Genomic DNA, 21,380 nt, shown 5'->3' on the forward strand with positions numbered 1-21,380 from the left:
GATATAGTTCTTGTGAATGGAACCCCCTGAGAAGAAGGTGTGTCTGCAGACGGAACTCAGTCCTGTGGGGAGTCTGGAATGTCCCAGGTCCAGAAGCTAACTGCCTTATCCTGGGTAGTTCCAGCCTCAGAACAGTAATTCCTTGTCCACCTTCATCAGAACTAACACAGGGCACTCATCCTGTGACTAAGAGAGAAACATTCTAGAATCTATTGACTAAGTGGGCCACTGGCTTCCACAAACCCAAACACTAAGATGTCACAGGACAGCGTCCTGGGCCTGGAGAAAAACTCCCCCATTGTCTTAGGGTTTTATTGCTGTGAACAGACACCATGACCAATGCAAGTTTTGTAAAGGACAACATTTAACTGCGGCTGGCTTACAGGTTCAGAGGTTCAGTCCAGTATCATCAAGGAAGGAGCATGGCAGTGTCCAGGCAGGCATGGTGCAGGAGGAGCTGAGAGTTCTACATCTTCACATCCAAAGGTAGCCAGGGACAGACTGAGCATTCTTAGCCAGCGAGGAGGAGTGTCTCCAAGCCCAGCCCAAGAGTGACACACTTCCTCCAACAAAATCACTCCTAATAGTGCCACTCGCTAGGCAAAGCCTATGCAAAACCATCACACCCATCTCACTGTGCCCGTTTCTCAGGTGTATTAGCTCTGATTTCTGACTTTATTCTGTAAAGCCATAAAAGTTTCATTAAACTGCTACCATGTGAAACATGGACTTTGGGATAACCTGCAATTGTGTGCCCAGGCCATGGTCACTTAAAAGGGGTCTAGAATAAACTCTTGTTCTCTCTCTTATGATGATGATGGTGGTGATGGTCTCTCTCTCTCTCTCTCTGTGTGTGTGTGTCTGTGTGTGTGTGTGTTGGGGGGGGGCAGAGGTAGAAGTCAGATGTTGCTTTCCTTTTTAAATTTGGAATTTTTAAGTGGCTGGCCTGAAATTCTCTGCCTCAAGGCCAACTGGCTTACACATCCAGGGTTAAATATGTGAATTATAAAGCAGCATTACCCTGCCGGTCTTATGTGGTGCCTCCTGTGTGATAGGTATGCGCTCTGAATAAGGCCCAGTCCCAGAACCTTTTGGTTTTTTGGTCCCTTTGTTCTGTCTTTTAAAGAGTCTAATAGAGCTGAGGCTTCCCTTGAACTCCTGAACTCCACCTCACAAGGGCTGAGGTCCCAGGCTTGTGCCACTGTACCCAGCTTTTGAGTCTGGTTTAAGGTCACTGCCTAGAGGCAGGGTGGGACCTTCAACAGGAAAAAACTTTAGAAAATGAGTTTTCTCAGTGATTTTGAGGAGTGCACACTTAGATATTCCTTAAAGAACATCCACATTAGAAACATTGTTTTAAACATACATTTCCCCAATAACACAAATGCACAGGATTATACACATAATAATAGAGTAATCAAGATTAAGAATTAACCTTGCTACAATGAACCACAGTTACAGGAAGAGAACAGAAACTTATGCTTGGAGCCACCAAGTGAAAACTTAAGTAGAATCAGCTCTGTGGTGACAACATCAGCCAGTTGTCCCCTACTTTGGTCTTAGAGGAGATTTGAGAAAAATTTCCCCTATGGGAAAACAATTCCTGACAGAATCAAGAATTTTAAACTAGCTGTTTAAAAGAGGCTTTTGAGGTGGGTATGGCAGCACATGTCTTTAATTACATCACTTGGTAGGCAGATCTCTGTGAGCTCAAAATCAGCCTGGTCTACACAGTGAGTGCCAGGTCAGGCAAGTGACACTAACAAAAAGAAGTTTGTGTTAACTTGTTATATATTAATTATAATATCATGAACAATCATTAAGAGGATAACTCAGGGGATAGAAGCTCAGCAGTTAAAGCACTGGCTGCTCTTGCAGAAGACCTAGGTTACATTCTTGAATGCACATAGCAGCTTAAAACCATCTGCATTTCCAGTTCCAGGGGACCCGGTGCCCTCTTCTGGCTTCTGCAGGCACTGCACCTACTCTTGTGTAGCCAAAATTCATGCACGTTAAAACAAAACACACACAATGTCCGGCTGCATGCAGTGTTGAAACTACAGTGACCTGTTCTCTAGCTTTCACCTCCTACAATTCTTTTATCCGTTTGTTCCCTGCTAGGAACAAAATCCATGTCTTAGTGTTACTGTTGCTGTGATGAAGCAAACATGGAGGAACAGGGTTATTCGGCTTAGACTTTTATAACACTGTTTATCATCAAAGGAAGTCAGGCCAGAAGCTCAAATATGGTGGGAGCTGATGCAGGGTCATGGATGGTTGCTTGGCTATTGGCTTGCTCAGTCTTGCTCAAAAGAACCCAGGACCATCAGCTCAGGAGGGCACCACCCACAATGGACCCCCTCCCCCACTAATTAAGAAAATGCCCTACAAGCTTGCCTATAGCCAGATCTTATGAAGGCATTTTCTCAGCTGAGGCTCCTTTCCTATAATTCTGGCTCAATGGTTTTCAACCTGAGGGTTGTGACCCCATTGGATCAACAGCCTTTTCATAGGGGTATCAGAAATGTATGATTCAACAGTAGCAAAATTTAGTTATGAAGTAGCAATGAAAATAATTTTATGGTTGATGTCACCACAGCCTGAGGGTGGCAGTTTTAGGAAGGTTGACACCCACTGCTCTAGGTTGCATCAAGCTGACTTAACACTAGCCTGCACAATGCCTTTAATGTCAAATAGAGCCTACACACATGTATAAAACAGAAATAAGCCAAGTGTGGGGGTACACACCTTTAGTCAGCACACGGGAGGCAGAGGCAGGCAGTGCTCTGGAGTATGAGGCCAACCAAGGCTACCCAGTGAGACCTGTTAAAACCCAACCACCCAAGTAAGTGTAACAGCATATCGGAGGAGCCGACTCAACCGTCTACCATATGGAGCTAATTTAGGCAAATCATGATAGAGCGACTCAACTTTTGTTAAAAGTCAAGCATTTAGAAGTCGTCTTTTCCATAGCATTTTCAACTAATGCTGGTCCAACTGGTGGCCAACATGTAGAAGAATGAAAATTGATCCATACTTATCTCCCTGTACAAAGCTCAAGTCCACGTGGATCACAGATCTCCACATAAAACCAGATACACTCAAGCTAATAGAAGAGAAAGTGGAGGGGGGAAGCCTTGAACACATTGGTACTAGGGAAATTTTCCTGAACAGAACACCAATGGCTTATGCTCTAAGATCAAGAATTGACAAATGGTACCTCTTGAAATTACAGTTTCTGTAAGGCTAAGGACACTATCAAGAGGAAAAAAATGGCAACCTGTTGGGAACAGATCCTTACCAATCCTACATCTAATAGAGGGCTAGTATCCAATATATACAAAGAACTCAGGAAGTTTAGACTCCAGAAAATCAAATAACCCTATTTTAAAAATGGGGTACAGAGCTAAACAAAGAATCCTCAACTGAGGAATACAGAATGGCTGAGAAGCACCTAAAGAAATGTTCAACATTTCAGTCATCAGAAAAATGCAAATCAAAACCACCCTGAGATTCCACCTCATACCAGTCAGAATGACTAAGATCAAAAACTCAGGTAACAGCAGATGCTGCCAAGAAAGTGGAGAAAGGGGACACTTCTCCACTGTTGGTGGGGTTGTAAACTGGTACAACCACTCTGGAAATCAGTTTGGCAGTTTCTCAAAAAAAAAAAAAAAAAAAAAAAAAAGACATAGTACTACCTGAAGACCCAGCTATACTACTCCTGAGCATATACCCAAAAGATGCTCCAACATATAACAAGGTCACATGCTCCACTATGTTCATAACCTTATTTATAATAGCCAGAAGCTGGAAAGAACCAAAGATGTCCTTCAGTGAAGAAATGGATACAGAAATTGTGGCACATTTACACAATGGAATACTACTTGGCTATTAAAAATGAGTTAGTGAAATTCTTAGGCAAATGGGTGGATCTAGAAAATATCACCCTGAGTGAGGTAACCCAATCACAAAAATACACCCAGGGTATGCACTCACTGATATGTGGATATTAGCCCCAAAGCTAGGAATACCCAAGATACAATTCACAGATCACATGAAGCTCAAAAAGGGTGACCAAAGTGCAGATGCTTCAGTCCTCTTTAGAAGTGCGAACAAAATATTCTCAGGAGGAAATATGGAGACAAAGCTTGGATCAGAGACAGAAGGCAAGGCCATCCAGAGACTGCCCCACCTGGGGGATCCAGCCCATATTTAGCCACCAAACCTAGACATTCTTGCTGAGGCCAAGAAGTGCCTGCTAACAGGAGCCTAATATAGCTGTCTCCCGAGACTCTGCTAGAGCTTGAGAAATAGAGCCAAGATGCTTGAAGCCAACCACAGAACTGTGAACAGGGTCCTTAATGGAGGAGTTAAAAGAACTGAAGGGTTTTGTAATATCAACCAACCAGAGCTCCCAGGGATTATCCCACTATCCAGAGTACACATAGACCCATGGCTCCAGCTACCATGTGTAGCAGAGGATGGCCTTGTTGGGCATCAATGGGAGAAGCCCTTGGCCCTACCAAGGCTTAATGCTGCAGTGTACGGGGAATGTCAGGATGGGAGGTGGCAGGTGAAAACCCTCATGGGGGGGGGGGCGATGGGATAGAGGATATGGAGGGGAATCTAGCAAATCTATTCAAAATGTAAATATATCCAATAAAATCAGGAAAGTTCCATTCTTTAGATTGTGTTCTGCAATTTATGTCTATGCACATGCGCAGCCAACGGAAGCCAGGAAGAGACCTCAGATCCCCTGGAACTGGAGATTGTATGGGTGTTGGGATTTGTGAAATTTACAAAATGGTGGTGGAAAGAAAATCAAAACATAGCGTCCATATATCGGCCAGTTTTATATCATCTTGACACAAAGTCACCTGAGGGCAGAGTCTCAATTGAAAAAATGTCCTGGGTGATAGTGGCCAAGACCTACATTTAATGTCAGCACTTAGGGGGCAGATGGATCCAAAAGTCTGAGACCAGCCTGGGAACAATAGAAGAGCCTATCATTGTAGTTTCAACACAAATGCTGCCTTGGGTAGATTTGCATGATTTGTGTTGGTTATAGAGGGGATTAACTTCCAGCCTTGGAGACATAGTGGACTTCACCTTTCCGTAAGACACAGTTTCATCCGTACACATTTGTTCCAACACTGCTGTCCAAGAACACAGTATGTCCTCAAACTCAGATCCAACTTGTCTTCCCCTAGCGCAGAAATTAAACATCTACTGAAAGCCATTCTTAGCTCACACACAACCAGCCAGTTCACCAATAAGTAATGGGGCATGGTGGGGGAAATCAGATATAAAAGATACAGGGCTTTCTTATCAGCTGATCCAGGCAACACAGAAATACCAGCTTCCATAGTAAGTCAAGGCTCACCAGGTTTGACTCCAGTTTATGCCAAGTGTTCCCTTTAAGAGCATCCAGGAGCAAGCAGCCCCATGTAGACCAGATCAGCATAGCTGCTACCTGCTGAACACCTGTGGATGCCAACTCCCCAGGGGCCAGGGAAAACACCTCCCCCAGGCTTGCTGGGTCTTCCTAACAGCTGCTAATTTGAGGGCAAAAGCACCTCTTGTAGAATGCTCTAGTAGGAGTTATGAACAGATGTCATGGAAGGCAAAAAAATGTTCATGAGGCACAGGCTAGCCTCAAATACTCATAATTACAAAGGTTAGTTTTCAATTCTAGGGCTCAGAGTAAACATTTAAAAACCCATCAAATTGAAAGTGTTCAATAGCACCACGTGTGGTGTTCAGGCAGGAAACGCAAAGCCCCTACCCAAGAAACCCTACTTATCCAACAGACTGAAGGGAACTGATAGCAAAAAACAGCTTCCCACCATGTCTGGGGAGATCCTACACTAGGTCTGTTACTTCTCCAGCCACCACCCTGACTGTAACAGCAAGAATACAGACAAACTTGTTTTCAGGTTTATTGAAAATATGGCATCACAGATTAAACAGCTCCACGTGGTGTTTTGAAATTCATCCCAACTGTAGGCTGAGTGACCTGGAGGTTAGAGAGACTGCCGAAGTCCTGCAAAACAAGACACAGGTGAGTGGGCACGCTTTCCACCCCCAGGAACTTTTCAACACACACACCCCTCAAAATGTATCCATCCTGCCAGGCTCCTTCAAGCAGGTATCCCCAGCCAGGACACACCACTGGCCCACACTGCAAACCCATAAACCCCACAAAACCCACGCCTGCCCTCTACATCTAAGGACCCAACACTCTCACCACTGCTACCAGCCTCTACTAGCATTTTCTTTGCACAAACTTACAAAAGCCATACTGGTCACACTGCACACCATGGTCAAGGGGCTTACAGGCAGAGCCCCCAAAACACTCCCCAGCCTCAACCAACGCCAGAGAGGGAACCAAATGTTCCAGACACTAAGGAGTGGAGATCAGGCCTGCCCTCAAGGACACTGAGCACCTGGGAGCCCACCATGCCCTGAAGCCAAATGGTTTCAGAAACAAGGCCCCGCTTCAGCCACTGCTCCACTAAAGCCAGTGTAGATGTGTGGGGAGAGCAGTTTACTATTTTCTAATGCCTCACGCTGCTCAGAATCAAACAGCATTCTGGATTCTGAGCCTATCTCACCTCCACACTCAGTTCTTTTAGCTAATACAAGCCACACTGAAGATGCCTGAACCATGACTACCCGACTATTCTAGAGATTCGACCAGGGATCCTTTCTAGTTAGAAGACAGCTTCCAAGAAAAGCTGGTGTCAAAACCAGAGCTGAAGTGGAGGGTGGAGGTACCACAATTTAGGAGCCAGCTCCAGAACAAGGAAAGCACGAAGAGCTCAGTATATCCCACACTCCTGTCCTATCTCATGAAAGCTCCAACACAAGCAGCCACAGCCATTTAGAGACCAGCCTTACAAGATGTCAGCCACTCACCAGAAGCTTCAGCATTTCCTTGGTGTCAGGATCTACCTCAATGATCTCCTGATCTAGGGCCGAGACCTAAGAGAAAGAATCAAGTCCAAATTATGAATGTGTTATCTTTCACCTCCTCTGTTCCCACTCAAGACTAGTTTCTCCACAGAACCTTGGCTGACCTGGAACTCACTATGTAGACCAGGCTGGCCTCAAGCTCAGAGATCTGCCTCCCGAATGCTGAGTTAAGATGTGCACCACCACAGCCCAGGGGCCTTCCTTCATCCTTCTGTCAGAATCTAGCATGCATCCAGAAAGCCTTAAGGCAGGGTTCACACTTGTCAAGCTAACAAAGTTGGGAGGCACCCCCACTAGGCTCCCGTGTGGAAAAGCAAACTGAATTTAGACGCCGGCCAGTAGGTAGGCTGCTCACAGGCACCCTCAGGTGGGTGCGGTGGCCCACGCCTTTAATCCCAGCAGTCAGAAGGCAGATCTTTGATCGATGACCTACCTCACACCCAGCTGAATTCCCAAGTGAACCCCTTACCACCTAAGCAGGTGATAAGAGGTACAGAGAAAGACCCACAAAGTTTACCTCAGGAACGTAGTTGTCTCTCCTCTCTCTCTCCTCTTCCTGCAGCTTGATAGAGATACCTCTCACAGGACCTCTCTGAATGCGCTTCATCAGATGCGTCACATAGCTACAAGCACAAGCCAGGAAAAAGTGACCACTTCCCGCCTGCTACCTGTAGCGTGTGGCTACAAAACCGGCTGTTTCTACTCCTATACGGCACACACAACACCGCCCAGACACCCCTACATTCCTCACTCCGTAAACACCAACCTTCCCCCAACCTCTTTAGCACTTGTACCGGTCTGTCGTATGGACATAGTACTAATTTTTCGTGCAACATGGCCATAGTGATAAAACGCTGAAAGCAGATACCCCAGCAATAAGGTTTGGAGGCCGAAGTCGGCCTTCAGGTACCAGAAAGAACCCTAAGATCATCTCGGCTAAGGGCCGCTGTGAACAACGCACACCTCCAGCTCTTCTTTTGGGGTAACCGAGCAGAGGAACCGGCCAGGGCAGGCTCTTCCGGCGGGACAGTTTCCGCAGGCAGCCGCGAGGCCTCCACTCACCCGGCTATCTTGTTCCGAAGTTTTTTGCTGGGGATGATGGCGATTTCCTCGCACACGCGCTTGTTGGTGTGGAAGTCATTGCCCAGGCGTGTGTAGTACTTCTCGATGATGACCCGGGCCGCCTTCTTCACAGTCTTGGTGCGAACGCGGCCCTGGAGGTGGAGAGGGCAAAGTCAGTGGGGCTCCCGCGCCTCCCATGGACGGAGCTCCCGGAGGGTCTGTACGCGCAGAACTTTATGCAGAAGCGCACCAGGCCGACAGACACCGCGCCGGCCCGGCCTACGGCCTCTCGCTGCGGCCTTGAGGCCGCGCCAAGCGGAGGATGGGCGCGGATTGAAAAGGACAGAGCCCGCAGAGCTAAACACCTACCATGTTGACGGGTCTCGGTAAAAGAGGAAACAGGAAGCACAAGAGAGGCCTATAAAGCGCAGGCCAGAAAGCCACTTCCGCCCGGCTATGGCGGCGCGAAGCTCGCGAGAGTGCCACAGCGGCCCCTGGCGGAGTGGAGTGGCAGTGCCTGGCTGTGGGCGGGGCGAAAGTCTGGGCTTGCGCACGCCAGTAGTTCTGCCTTCTTGGTTTCCGCCCCAAATAGTTCCGTGCCAGGTAGGCTTCTCTTAAACGTTCAGGGTGCTTTAATTTAGGAGGTACCTTGAGGCCCTGAGATGAGGCAGATAGGAGGTCCGAGCTATGAAAGGTGTAGTAGTAGAGGGAGTCATCCCCGATCTCCACCCCGCGCGCGGCTCTAATCAGAGCTAGGTAGGGTCTAACCTAATTGGACAGGTTCCTCTCATTTTCCGGTGTTACAGCAAACACCACCTTACCAGAGTGGCTTTTCTTCACATCCCAGCAAAGTATTCCATGAGAGCTGCTCTTAAGTGTCCTAGCACATTTTACTTTTCTCTTTTCTCAATCAAGGATGAGCTAAACAGGAGTGCCTAAAACAGCGGCTGTCACAGAGAGCTCTCAAACATTTATATCAACAAATTTAGATCTCCGTTAACTATACTGCTCCCAACCAGTGAAGGCACTATCTCCAACCTTCCGCTTCTTCCGGTTGTTCTGCCATACCCAATTCAAAGCAGGCTCTTGGGCTATAGTCCAATGGCCTCATCTGTCCAGGGAGGAGGGCCTTCCCTTCAGCTGTTTCCTGGGACAGGTTCCTGAGCTCAAACCTAAGGAGACTGTGCTGGCCACAGTGCATGTATCAAGGGGCCAAGGCTGTGCCTTATCCTTTATCTCAGTCACTCTGGTCAGGTTTTGAACCGATGAAGAGCAGAACGCCCTTACTCTAAAAGTAGCTCTTGGAGGGAGGAAAAGAAAATGTCCTTGTCTATGGAATGGGAAGAAGACTTAAGAGATCAAAGGGTCAATAACCCCTGGTGGTTGCAGCTTACTTTACCAGTGAATTTCCAATGAAGTGAAGGCCAGGCTCCAGGTGGAAGACTAGACCTTACAGTTTTGCAGGAAGAGAACTCGTGTATTCTGATTAGTAGTGAGTTTTTGCACCATACAAGGATGCTTTAGTACCTAGAGGTCACCTCTCCCCCTCAGACTAGTTTCCTAAAGGATCAGTTCAGCAGGCTGACTTAAAACTTCTCTACTTGAAAAACCATCAGACCTGTCATAAAGCCATGGAGCCTGTAAGAAAAACTAGTGTTGTAAGGGCTGTCAAGAAACTACTGCTGCTGATATGCTGGTGCACTTGGGATGCCTGCCTAACAGGCAGATTTCCTGAGTTTGAGGCCAAGCTGGTTTACATAAAGAGTTCTAGGACAAGGCCACAAAGACAGACCCTGAATCAAAAAAGCAAAGTAGTAAGTACTCAGAAAGGAATTACATTGTACAAGTGAGTCCAAGAGGAAGGAGGGACATGTCAGGGCTCACAGGAAAGCAGCCAACAAGTGGCTCCTGACATCTTGGCAGTTGTGTCTCCGGTATTCTTGGGGTTGTATCTGGAGGCCTCAAGGAGCCAAGGAAGTGAAAGGTATAGGTCTCTTATTTCAGACTGTAATCACGCAGGCACTGGATACTCCAGAGTGGCTGACCAGGATGTAAAAGTTCCACAGGAGGAGTAGATCTCCACATCTGCCTACCATCCATCTGGACTGGTATCCCATCGGTGAGAATCCACAGAGGATTTGTCTCTGGATCTTCTTCCCTGCTTGCTACCATATACCCCATGTTAGAAAAAAGATGGAGGGGAGGATGCTTCATGGAGGTATGGCAAGGTGTGGGGGCAAGGGGAACCCGGAAACCCCCCTCAAAGGAACAGAATAGAGTTTGTTCAGGGCATAGGGAGGGGAGGTAAGAGGGTAGTAGAGACAGAGAGAGGAGTAGAGAAGCAGAGGCTGGCCATGAGCATGTTGGGTGGGGGTGGGAAGAGCAAGAGAGAACAAAGAAAGAGGGAGGAGGGCGAGCAGCCCCCCTTTATAGTGTCAGGTAACTGGGGTGGAGCATACCTAGCTATTGCCAGGTAACTGTGCGGTGGGGCTTACAGAATCCCAACACCCCAGACACAGAGAAAAAAAAAACCACAATTCTGCTGCAACGTGTTTATTATGTGCCAAAAAAAGTAAGTACACCACAGCTTACTCCACACATCTGTAGGAGAGTGCAGTCTTGCCTGCATATACAACAATGAGGTAGAGACTTCACACACAGCTTCACAAAACCCAAAGAGTAGCTGGGATATGCAACAATGCAACATCAGCTCAGCAGGGGGGGCGGGTTATGACACTGGTTCTTTGGCACACAGCTTCCCTAAGAGGGGCAAGTAGTAATTAAATTAAAAAGAAAAGAGTCAAGTTTTCAATTCCAGTAGCATTTTTTGTCAACTGTAACTGTTGATTCATACATTCTTCAAATAAAGTTGTAAGGAAGGGTACTTGCCCCTCTAAGAGAAAGGGCTCCTGTGAGCCTTCAACTGCCCCCACCAAAAAGCAGCCCTTTTTTTTTTTTTTAATTTTTAAGCTCAGTTACAAAAGAAAAAATCCTGTGACTGTGATTAAAAACTTCTATCAACCCTCCCCCAACGTAAGTGCAACATAAGGTGCGACAAACCATTAAAACTATATACAGCAGCTGCTCAGACCTAATTTTTCCTCCATCCAGTTTTAAATAAAATAATTTTTCTCTTGGTTACAAATGCTTTGATTTGCAACTGTGACCAGCAGTCCCCCAGACACAAATTTTGCTATAATGTTAAAAGCTGCCAAGAAAGGAAAAAAAATCTATTGTTTCAAACGACTTAAAAACTGTTTTAAGGAGTGTAAAAAGGAACCAGTAAAAACCCTCGAGCGTAAACTATGAAATATGATTTGGTTTAAATGAAGAGCAAAGTCTCCTTTGTTTGTTACAGTAAAAAACACCAGCTGAACACTCAATTTATGCCGTTCAGGTGGGGGTTAAATAAATGGAAAGGCACTGTATGGCAACTGCAAGAATGAACCAATGAGACCTGCGCATCACCACCATCAGTATTGCAAGGAATGTAAAAAGCGCTTTAATAAATAAACCTAAGTGTAGGCATCTGTGTCAATACCTTCTGGACACATAGTTTTTTGTTGTTGTTTTCTTTTCATCTGCAAAATGAGGAACTAGAATCTGGGAAAACTACAGTTGCTTGAGGGTGAGCCTGAGGGTCCTTGCTCTGGCACACCCCACGGAAAACAAAACCTGACAGAACTCATTGTGCGTTAATCAGTGCAGAAACAAAGACAGATTAGCAAGTACAAAGGTGACTACAATTCTCCCTAGTCTGAGGAAAGCTAGCTCCATAGGCGCCTGTGCAGGGACAGGCTGCTGCCTGACTTGCCAGCCTTTCGTGCCACAGGCCCCTGGGCAAGGCCAGCTTCTCTAGGGGAAATTCAGTTCTTCTGGTTCCTCATTAGGGGGCTGTGGTGGCGTAGGCCTTCCATGCTGTGTCGCCAGTGCCAGCAGCTTCGGCAAAAGTACTTGAAGCAGACCTAGTTAGGGAACAGAGAGAAGTGTGCCAGCACTAGATATAAAGGTTCCACTTTAAGAGGAAATCAAACCCCTGGCTTCTGTGGGGGCTGGAAAAGAGACTTCCTGCTAACCCTCTCACCCAAACAGCTTTGGCTGACCAAAGGCATTGTGGCTGTTTCTATGGGTACTCTTATGCAAACATCTTAGGCTTCTGGTGTGCCCATGAGACCATGTGCTTCCCTAGTTTCCAACCTTCTCTTCTATACAACCGTTCAAACTCCTGGCTACCAACATGAGAGAATATTGAAGAACTGGTTACAGATTAAAGTATTAGGAGACATAAAGTACCCACCATTACCAGTGCCATATTGTACAGCAGCAGCCCAGGAGGGGAAGGGCCAAAACTCTCACTAGTACCTTTAATGCCTTGTGAATCAGTCTATGTACAGGGTGCTCTCAGAAGTAAGTGACCTCAGAACTCTACTTCTTGTGTCTGGAATGTGCCTTAATACAGTTTAAATGTGGTGGGACTGCATAGGCATCCACAGTGCCCAGAGGACTTACCTGGTCTCGGCAGAAGAAAGGACCAGGCTGTGAACTGCAGATAAGACACAGGGAATCTTCTAGATAGGGGTCAATCTGAACCTGAGGAACAGAAACAGAAGATAAAATGGCTCTATGGGTCAGAGGAACTGTAGTTACTATTATTGCATATGCAGGAATGTAGGATGTTTGTTCTTAAGGAGGCTACACAGAATTGTAGGCAAGAGCCGAATATATAGATCCTAGATGATAGACATATCATAGAGACAGGTGGTTGCTTGTAGCATTTGGACAACCACAGTACTGCCTGCTCTTTCAGGAAAAATGAACCCTAGTTCTGTATCAATTAGCAGCAGTTAAGTGTTCAAAGGATTCAGGTAAGAGGGTTGATTAAGTTGCTACTCAACAGTTTCAGACAAATAGCAAAATGAGGACACTTTTCCCCACCTACACTCACATGCACACAAGAAGCTTCCAGTCTGAGACCCCAGAGACAAAATCCCACCTCAGTTCCCGAGCTCTGCAGTTGGGCTCACTTCTCCAATCTTGGAGCTACAGTTTTATAATTGATCTGAGTCTCAAAATAAGGACACTAACCACACACTCACCTTCTTGGTAAACTTGGTGGTTTTGATCTCCACAAAAGCAGCAGTGACTGCTTTCAGGTAACTACGTTGGTTATTGAAAGTAACACGACCAGACCCTAGGAAAACAGGCACAAGCTTATACCTTCTGCTCAAATTTTCTTAAATTCTCTTCAACATTCATTCAAGAAACATTGTTTCTACACAACTGTTTTCTGACATAAAGGAAAGTATTTATGTAATTTTTAATTTAGTGGTTGTTACGACAAAATCAAAAGCAGTGGAATTTTTGTATATATTTTACCTAAATGTTCAAGTTATTTTAACACGCAGGAGAAGCTGCATTTCAAGTACTTTAACAGCTCTCACGCTGGACAGTATAGGTCCTAAGACACGTTGATATAAACCATTAGGTAAGGGGGGAAGGGAAGGGCTCCCCCTCCAGGGCAGGTAGGTGCACAGAGAAGGGATAAGGGCTCCTGGGCGGAACCTCTGCAGACTGAACTGTTTTCCCAAGGGCAGAACAGCAGTCAAGCCTTGCCGTGCACAGAGGCACCGTAGAGAGCTAGAAACTAGCAGGAGGACTAAGAGAATCCCTGCCCTGCCAAGTGCGGCCCCTGCTCTACAGCCTCTCAAGCCCTGGTTCTCCATCTGCAGCATGGCACCGACAGGCACAGAGCTCTCCCCCCTGACCAGATTCACTGCGTGTAGGTACGCCAGGCATCTGGGAAGGTGCCTAACTCTACACGACCTGATCAGAGCCCAGCTCACTTCTAAGCACAATCACTGAGATCATTGCACTCTGTAAAAACTAACCTCTTTTCTCAGGAAGGCTGATCAGACACAGACACTAAGATAGAACATCTCAATGGATATGCCATTAAAAAAAAATTATCCAGAAAGTACCTGACCTCGTTTGACTCTAGACAACATCAAAGATGTAAAAAAAAAAAAAAAAAAAAAAAAAACTTCCCTCCTTTTTTCTTGTTCCCACTTCCCTTCTTTCCTGATAAAATCTCAATATGTAGTCCTGGTGCTTTTGAACTCAAGAGATCCACCTGCCTTTATCTCCCAAGTACTGGGACTACAGGCATGTGCCACTATGCCTGGGAAGAACTTTTAATGAAGGAACGTTCTCAGTAAAATGTAGTCTTTAAATGCAGTTTGTCCAAAACTAGTTTGGCTGTGTACTCTGAATTTCCAACAAACTTCTTTCCTCCTTTTCACCAATATTATTATAGTGCTACAATTACCCTTTTCCCCAGTGGGCGAGATAGTAGCAGAAGCAAGATGCAGATGTGCCAGTACGGTTAACTTCTGGAGGAAAAGATGATCTGCAAACCTGGGTCAGGTCTCTCCACACTCCCAAGGGTACGCATTACCATCTTAATCTACTCCCAGGGGCACCAAGCCTTCCCACACAGAAGTAGGACACTCACCAATGGGGTACTTGTGCTTATCTGTGTCAATCCCAGCATACACCACTCCACCAAATAGGTCATTCAAGATGGCAGCCAGAGCCTCAGCATTGAGCATCCCGTGCAAGGCACCAACAAACACCGTCCTGCTGGGATCCAGCCTCTGAGATGGGCTCCAGACAAAGTTGCTGTCAGCCAAGACCCAAGGGATTACCTGTACCTGAAAACCCCCCAAAGGTTTATCAGCTGGCATCTTCAGAGAGACCTGTTCAGTAGGGTACATGCTCTGGATACTACAGCTGCAGCTGCTGTGACTACACAAGGGTGAAAGGGCACTGTCACCCATCTGAAGCACACAGGCTTTTCCCAACACAAGTTGGATTTCCTTTGTTCATAATGATAAAAGCAAAAACAACAGAATTTGCTCATTCTGCAGAGTAATCAAGAAGGACCAAACTGACAGGCCCAGGACCCTGACAAGGGCCTCAGGAACTAACAGAGCACAAGTTTCAAGAAAGAAAACAAGAGTCCTTGTAACAGGAGAACTCACAGAACATGTAAAAGTTAGAAGCACAAAGGACAGAAAGATGGAAATGCTTATGATATCACTGAGATGGTTAATGGTCTCAACCAAGTACTAGAGGGCTTTGTGCCAGCAATAGTGAGAGCATCTCCCCGCCCTTTGTGTGCGTCTGTATCTCTCTGTGTCTCTGTGTGTCTGTATGTCTCTGTCTTATCTGTCTTTGCTTTTCTCTTTCTCTCTCCCTCCCTCTCCCTGTTTCTCTGTGTGTCTCTGTCTCTTTGTGGCCACACACAAAGATCTGAAGTGTTAAAAATTTCACTAACACCAGGGTTAAGTGCTGACATCTGTCCTCTGAGTCTTTGACTCCAGAATCAAGCCTCGTATAGCAGGAAAAGGGCTTTACAATCAACTAGGTTTACAGATGCTAGTAACCACTTATGTAAAATTAGATAGATCTTCTTTAACTGCTTTGAAGCAGGACGAGAACTGAGGTAAACAGCAAGAGGTAAAAACAATTAAAAAGATCTGAACACGGTTGGTGGCAATGGTCACAGGTCACAAGTAAAGATATTCTTCAATGGAAATCTGCAGAGGTCAGACTTCCTGAGTGAAAAGCAAGGAGGAAGACTACAAGGGCCTGAGGTCTGAAAAACCTGGTAGAGAAGGTTCACGGGGAAGCCAACAGCCATACAGATTCAAGAAAAAGGCTAGTTTGCACATAGGCAATCTATAATTACAGGATATAAAAAGAATAGAAGGTCTAGGGAGGACAAGTTAGACAGGTGAATCTGGGTCTAACAACATTAGAACCACAAAATGAATTAATTATCTGAGATAGAAAAGATGACAGGAGGGAGTCAAATATATTGATGATGGAAGACCAGAGTTGGGGCACACAGTCACAGAAGTGAGAGGACAGGGACAGCTGGAGCATAAGAGAGACTCATTCTCTGAGGTGATTCAGAAGGGGTAGGAGATGGGAAGGTATGATCAGGGTGTGAGCAGGCTGGCTGTTCTGTAGCAATGCCAGCCTCATGTGTAAAAGCAGGGGACAAGGGAGGAGAGATTAGATGATGTAATCTTAGCTGCACTGAGCTGCCTGAATGAGAGAAACATGGAGGAGCTTCTACAAAGCAAAGAGCCGGATTAGTCAATAAACTATTTAAAAGTGATGTGGCCATCCTAATAGGCACTTTCCCCTTTAAGATACAGCTTTAAAAAAAAAACAAAAAACATAAACAGACTTTAGTTTCTAAGAGTTGATTTAGGTTCACAGTAAAACTGCACAAAAGAACTGACATTTCCAACATACTTCCCCCCCCACAGCACTCGAGTGCGCGTGCATGCGTGCACACACACAGAGCCTCCTCAACTAGTGACATTCTGCACCCAAGATACATTTGTTCTGGCCAATGACCCCACACTGACAACTGTCATCCCCTCAAAACCAGAGTTTACACTGGGCTTCCTTCATGCCTGCTACACACTGCTGGGTTAGAGGAAATGTGCAATGACTTTATAACAACACAATGGGAGCTGACTGTGATCCCACAGTCCAAAAATCCTGCGTGCTTTGCCTACTCATGTTTCCCTCTCCTGGAAAGTCTGATCTTTTTAATTAGAGATATTTTTGGCTTCCTGTCTTATAGATGAGCAATAAAATTTAACAACAATTTTATGTTACAAAAATGATGTTCTTTGGAATTGTCCTAATAAAAACGTATACCAATTTCTAAACCCAAAACAATGGTTCTCAAAACTCTACCCAGTAGCATCATCCTGATTAAAAGAGATTCCTAAACTCTGTACAAATGACTCAGTAAGCCTGAGGTAAGAATCTTCAACTGAGGTTCCCCAATGTGAAATCAGTATGCTACCCAGGACACACTGGCTTCTGCCAAGAATGTTTAGAGAAGCATCATCTTGACAGAGCTATGGAAGTAAAAAAGGCCCGAGAGGGAGTGAAGTGGGCCCAGCTGGACATATGCTGAGGGAATTTACTTACTACCATACATTATGGGGTCAGGAAACACAGTCTAAGAAGTCGGGGGAAATATCTAGATTTTTATCAGTTTAGTACAAGCAGAGAAAGTTGCTGCTTTCAATTTCATCTCTAAGATGAGGTTTGGGATTTAAGTGTAGATCAGAAAAGAACAGAAAAGGCTGGAAAGGCTTGACTCCCTACTGGTTCCAGGATTGTGTGTGCACATTCATATACCTCTCCTCTTTTTAACTCAGGACTCAACAGCCTTAAAAAATGCAATCCAGAAAACAGTGGATGTATTTACCATGGGACAAAACCAAACAATCAACCAAACAGACTTCTTGCCTCGGGAAGAACTGGTGCCCCGGTGCCAAGAATATCTAGTGCCATGATATGCCAAACATCAAATAAAGAAGGAAAATGTGGTTCAAATGAGAAATGTCTCCCAAAGGCTTGGGTATCTGAATGTTGTCCCCAGTAGGTGGTGCAGTTGGAGAATTTTAGTGGCATAGCCTTGTTGGAGAACCTGAGTCACTCTGAGACTGTTTTGAGATGAAAACCCTCCTCCTTTCACTTCCTACTTGCTCTCTGTGCTTTGTGCTTATGGTAAAGGATGTTAAGCTCTTAGCATCTTGTTCCTGCAGCTATCTTGTTCCCAAATAAATCCTTTTGTAAGTTGCCTTAAGTCATGGTATTTTATAGCACAGTGACTGTGTTGGTTTCAGTGAGAATGTTTGAATGCTTAGTCCTCAGTTGATGGAATCACTTGGGAACAATTAGGAGCTGTGGTCTTGTGGGAAGTGGGGGTCACTGGAGCAGGCTTTGAGGTTTAAAAATACTCATGCTATTCTATCCCCATGTGCTCTCTGCCTCCTGCTTGAGGTTTAGAGATGTGACCTCTCTGCTGTTGCTGCTGCTGCCATGCCTTCACTCCACGTCATAAGCTCTAGCCTTCTGAAACCACAACCAAATTCAATGTCTCTTTTATAGGTCACCTTGGTCCTGGTCTTTTATCACAGCAACAGAAAGTAACTAATATAGGGTTACCAAGCGAACTCACCTCTTTGCAGCGCATCCTTCGGCTGGACATCTTGAAATAATATTCGCTCAGGCCATCTGGGCTCAGTGGGTCATGAGAACAAGCCTGAAGCAAGGCCCGGACGGACTTCTCTAGTTCAAACACCAAATACACATACCCTATACTCAACAAAAGAAAAAGAAGTCTTAGTATCCCCCAGGTGGCAATTTAACATCCTCTAGTGTGGCTGAATTGCCAAGGCTTTGAGCAGGGAGTTTCTTCTAAGGGAGGAAGCCTCAAGTGCAAGACACCTTTTGGAAGGGTAGGTGCTGAATACTGACCCCATAATCTTGTGCATGCTAGGCAAGCACTCCACTACTGAATTGAATCCCTTACCCTAAGGTACATTGTTCTACTCCTGAAAAGGCTTGTCAGACCATTTACTATGCCCCATACTGTGCTAAGAAAGAGAGGTTTACATCAAAATTCACTAAGGGAAGGTACTGTCAGGCTTGGACAGAAGGCCCTATCTATGACCATGCTCTCTACCTGAGAGTATGCCCAGGTCAACAGAGCCAGGAAAAATGGCAGGTTTGTGGTCAGTTTGTCAGGTATTTCTTTAAAAGCCTAATTAAACCACCGGTTCAAATTCAGTGAAGATGGGGCAGAGTGAAAATAGCACCTGCTTCTTTCTATAGGGCAAGATCTCATTTTAGACCAGTGAGGAATCAGATACTTGGTCCTCATTCCTGCCAACTCCAAAGGGAATCTCAGAACTGGGTCAGACAACAACCCCTGGAGCAGCAAAGGCAGGCAAAAAGAGCACTCTTGAAGTGAATACCTTATTCAATAGGAAGGCACAGGTGAGGTTTAGGTTCAGAGGGAGGTGCTCAGGAAAGGGTCTGATGACATCTCCCCATATCACTGCAAGTTTGGACAGATGGACAAAGGAGTGTGCAATAGGAGAGGGTGTGTTGACTTTACCCTGGAGTGCCTACTTTACCAGCATGCGTCTGTGACAGCCCAGCACCACATGGTGCAGTACATGTGAGGGAGAGGGGGGAAAAAAATTCCTACCATGTCTTTATTACCTTTAGGCATATTACCTTTGGGAGGACACCGGGGGTGCTTGCCATCCTTACCAGGCCACTCCACACTCAGAGAGCCAAAAACACGGAAGGTGTTAACCAATCCAGCTGCACAGATGGGAGAACAACAGAAACCAAGAGAGTCTAACTCAGGACAGACAGACACAGGCTCACCAGTACCCCTCCCAAGGTTCACTGCTCCTGAAAAACAACTCAGAACCAACTGCTGGTCTCATGTGTAAGCACACATACAGCTCCACAAAAGCTTATGAAATGCTCTCTCTCAGCTGCTTCTGTAACACCCTGTGCCGAGGCAGAGGTTCAGGCTCAAAACTGGAGCCTAGGGTTCACACTCTTGAAAGATATGCTCCACCTTCAACTCAAAAGAGATCTCAGAGGCAGCTCACCTTCTGTAATATCCCAAGGAACACCTCCTAGGAACACTTTGCATGAGTAGATGGGGTTCTTATAGTTCCGGGGAGGCAGCTGGCCACTCCAGGTGCACGTAGCTTCATTCACAGCTTTGGGAGGAGACAAAGGGAAAAAAAAAAAAAAACAAAAACAAGGCAAAATCACTACCCTTCTCTGAAATGGACTTGTTGGGGAGATAAAAAACGTTCATAATTCCAACCTGGCTTCCCAGGATAAGACGACAAAACACTTTATGTCTCCTGAAATATTTAAGGTAACTTTGATAATCCTACCTCATCAGCTTTGCCTCCAATAAAATCGAAAGGAATACCACATGTATATGGTAAAAAATATCGAGCTGGAGAGATGGCTCAGAGGTTAAGAGCACTGTCTGCTCTTCTAGAAGTCTGAGTTAAATTCCCAGCAACCACATGATGGCTCACAACCATCTATAATGAGATCTGATGCCCTCTTCTGGCACACAGGCTTACATGCAGGCAGAAAGATGTATGATGTATAAATAATATTAAAAACAAAAAATATAACTAAAGCTATTTCGACTATCAACAAAGCAATTTTATTTTGCTATTGTTTATAGTAGTAAGTAGATTTAGAAATATTTTGGAGTGGACGGAACAATTACAATATGCAACGGCCTATAAGTTTCTGACCCTAGTAGACTTTCTTCAGTTAAAGGGATGCTCTACTGTCTCTGAATTCATCAAACGCAGAAGTCATGACACTGTCGGTAGGAACACAACTTAAAATTGTAAGCACATCTCCATGCCCCACAAGCCAACTCACAAGCACTTGAGTAGGCAATGAATTTCCCTGCTGCCCGTTCAGTATGATGGGTTTCTGCCCAAACCCTCTGCTTCCTACTTCTGTCAACCCCAAATATGTCAAGAGGCCCTTTCTGCTGTGTATGCTTGGAACTCTCTTCACACTGCCTTGTCCTGCTAATTTCCAGAGGTCTGTTCTCAGAGGTCAGTTCAAACCTTTCACACTGGAAGGTGACCTGGATGACGACTGGTTACTTCTTGACACATTACCCTTTCTTTCAGCACTGAGAAAGACATCCGAGGAGATGAGACATTATTCCATCATGGATACTAGGGTATTTCCAAACACACACAGGGCCAATGTGTTGCTGTGTCAAGAAACTGGTCACTGATAGCAATAGCTCACATAAAAACAGGTAGCCTCCAGAAAGCATCCCAAACAGGGGCCATACAGTAAACACAAACATGGGCTATCAGAATCACTAGATGAACAGGGTGTTTGCACTATTAGGGGAGAATGAGATAGGCAACATAATACATGCTCTATGCAAACACATGTAACAGGGAAATAATGTTCAGTCAGGTACCAGACTACAGAACCATGACTTGGGTGGAAAGTAATTTAGACATTAGTAGTTAATGATATAAGTAGCTCATTTACTTCCAAGCTCAGGTGTAATGTTAAAAAAACAGATTTAACATACACTTTAGACTATGCATCTGGACATGGTGGCACATAACTTTAATCCTAATACTCAGGAGGCAGAGACAGGTGGATCTCTAAGTTCAAGGCCAGCCTGGTCTACACTGCAGTCCAGGACAGTCTGGGCTATGTAGAAAAACCCTGTCTCAAAATCCAGAAAGAAAGACTATTGAAACAACTTTTAAGATTTATTTTTATTTTATGCATATAGGTGTCTTGCCTGCCTATATGTCTGTGCACTGTGTGCATGTCTGATGCCTGCAAAGGCCAGAGAGGGTTTGGATCCCCTGGAACTGGAGCTACAGATAATCATAACATGCCATATGGGTGGTAGGAACCGA

General features: G+C 45.4%; 2 protein-coding genes across 2 annotated transcripts in view; both read right to left on the minus strand.

Annotated features, from left to right (window-relative positions):
• Positions 1–5,922: 5,922 nt before the first annotated feature.
• RPS17 (ribosomal protein S17) lies at positions 5,923–8,444 on the minus strand. Its single transcript, XM_080914895.1, has 5 exons — positions 8,410–8,444; positions 8,041–8,192; positions 7,496–7,601; positions 6,922–6,987; positions 5,923–6,046 (listed from the first exon to the last, which is right to left on the minus strand). The coding sequence occupies exons 1-5, from the start codon at positions 8,410–8,412 to the stop codon at positions 5,966–5,968; spliced, it is 408 nt and encodes a 135-aa protein (XP_080771021.1). The 5' UTR covers positions 8,413–8,444; the 3' UTR covers positions 5,923–5,965.
• A 2,262-nt stretch (positions 8,445–10,706) lies between these two features.
• The window catches only part of CPEB1 (cytoplasmic polyadenylation element binding protein 1), a 93,232-nt gene continuing 82,558 nt past the window's right edge, over positions 10,707–21,380 (minus strand). The window contains exons 6-12 of the mRNA XM_080914075.1: positions 19,551–19,664; positions 19,162–19,251; positions 18,098–18,234; positions 14,552–14,750; positions 13,137–13,231; positions 12,550–12,630; positions 10,707–12,005 (exon numbers count right to left, since the gene is read on the minus strand). Coding sequence (XP_080770201.1) covers positions 11,907–12,005; positions 12,550–12,630; positions 13,137–13,231; positions 14,552–14,750; positions 18,098–18,234; positions 19,162–19,251; positions 19,551–19,664 — 815 coding nt within the window. The 3' untranslated portion in view covers positions 10,707–11,906. The remainder of the gene's footprint in view (positions 12,006–12,549; positions 12,631–13,136; positions 13,232–14,551; positions 14,751–18,097; positions 18,235–19,161; positions 19,252–19,550; positions 19,665–21,380) is intronic.

Source organism: Micromys minutus (genome assembly GCF_963924665.1).
Source record: "Micromys minutus genome assembly, chromosome: 3".
NCBI classification, from domain to species: Eukaryota; Metazoa; Chordata; class Mammalia; order Rodentia; family Muridae; genus Micromys; species Micromys minutus.

Excerpts from the sequence above, each read along its gene's own strand:
- RPS17 (XM_080914895.1), bottom strand. Across the intron at positions 7,602-8,040 it reads CTTCGGAACAAGATAGCCGG|CTATGTGACGCATCTGATGA; the intron begins GTGAGTGGAGGC and ends TTGTGCTTGTAG. Across the intron at positions 6,047-6,921 it reads AGGAAATGCTGAAGCTTCTG|GACTTCGGCAGTCTCTCTAA; the intron begins GTGAGTGGCTGA and ends CTTGTTTTGCAG.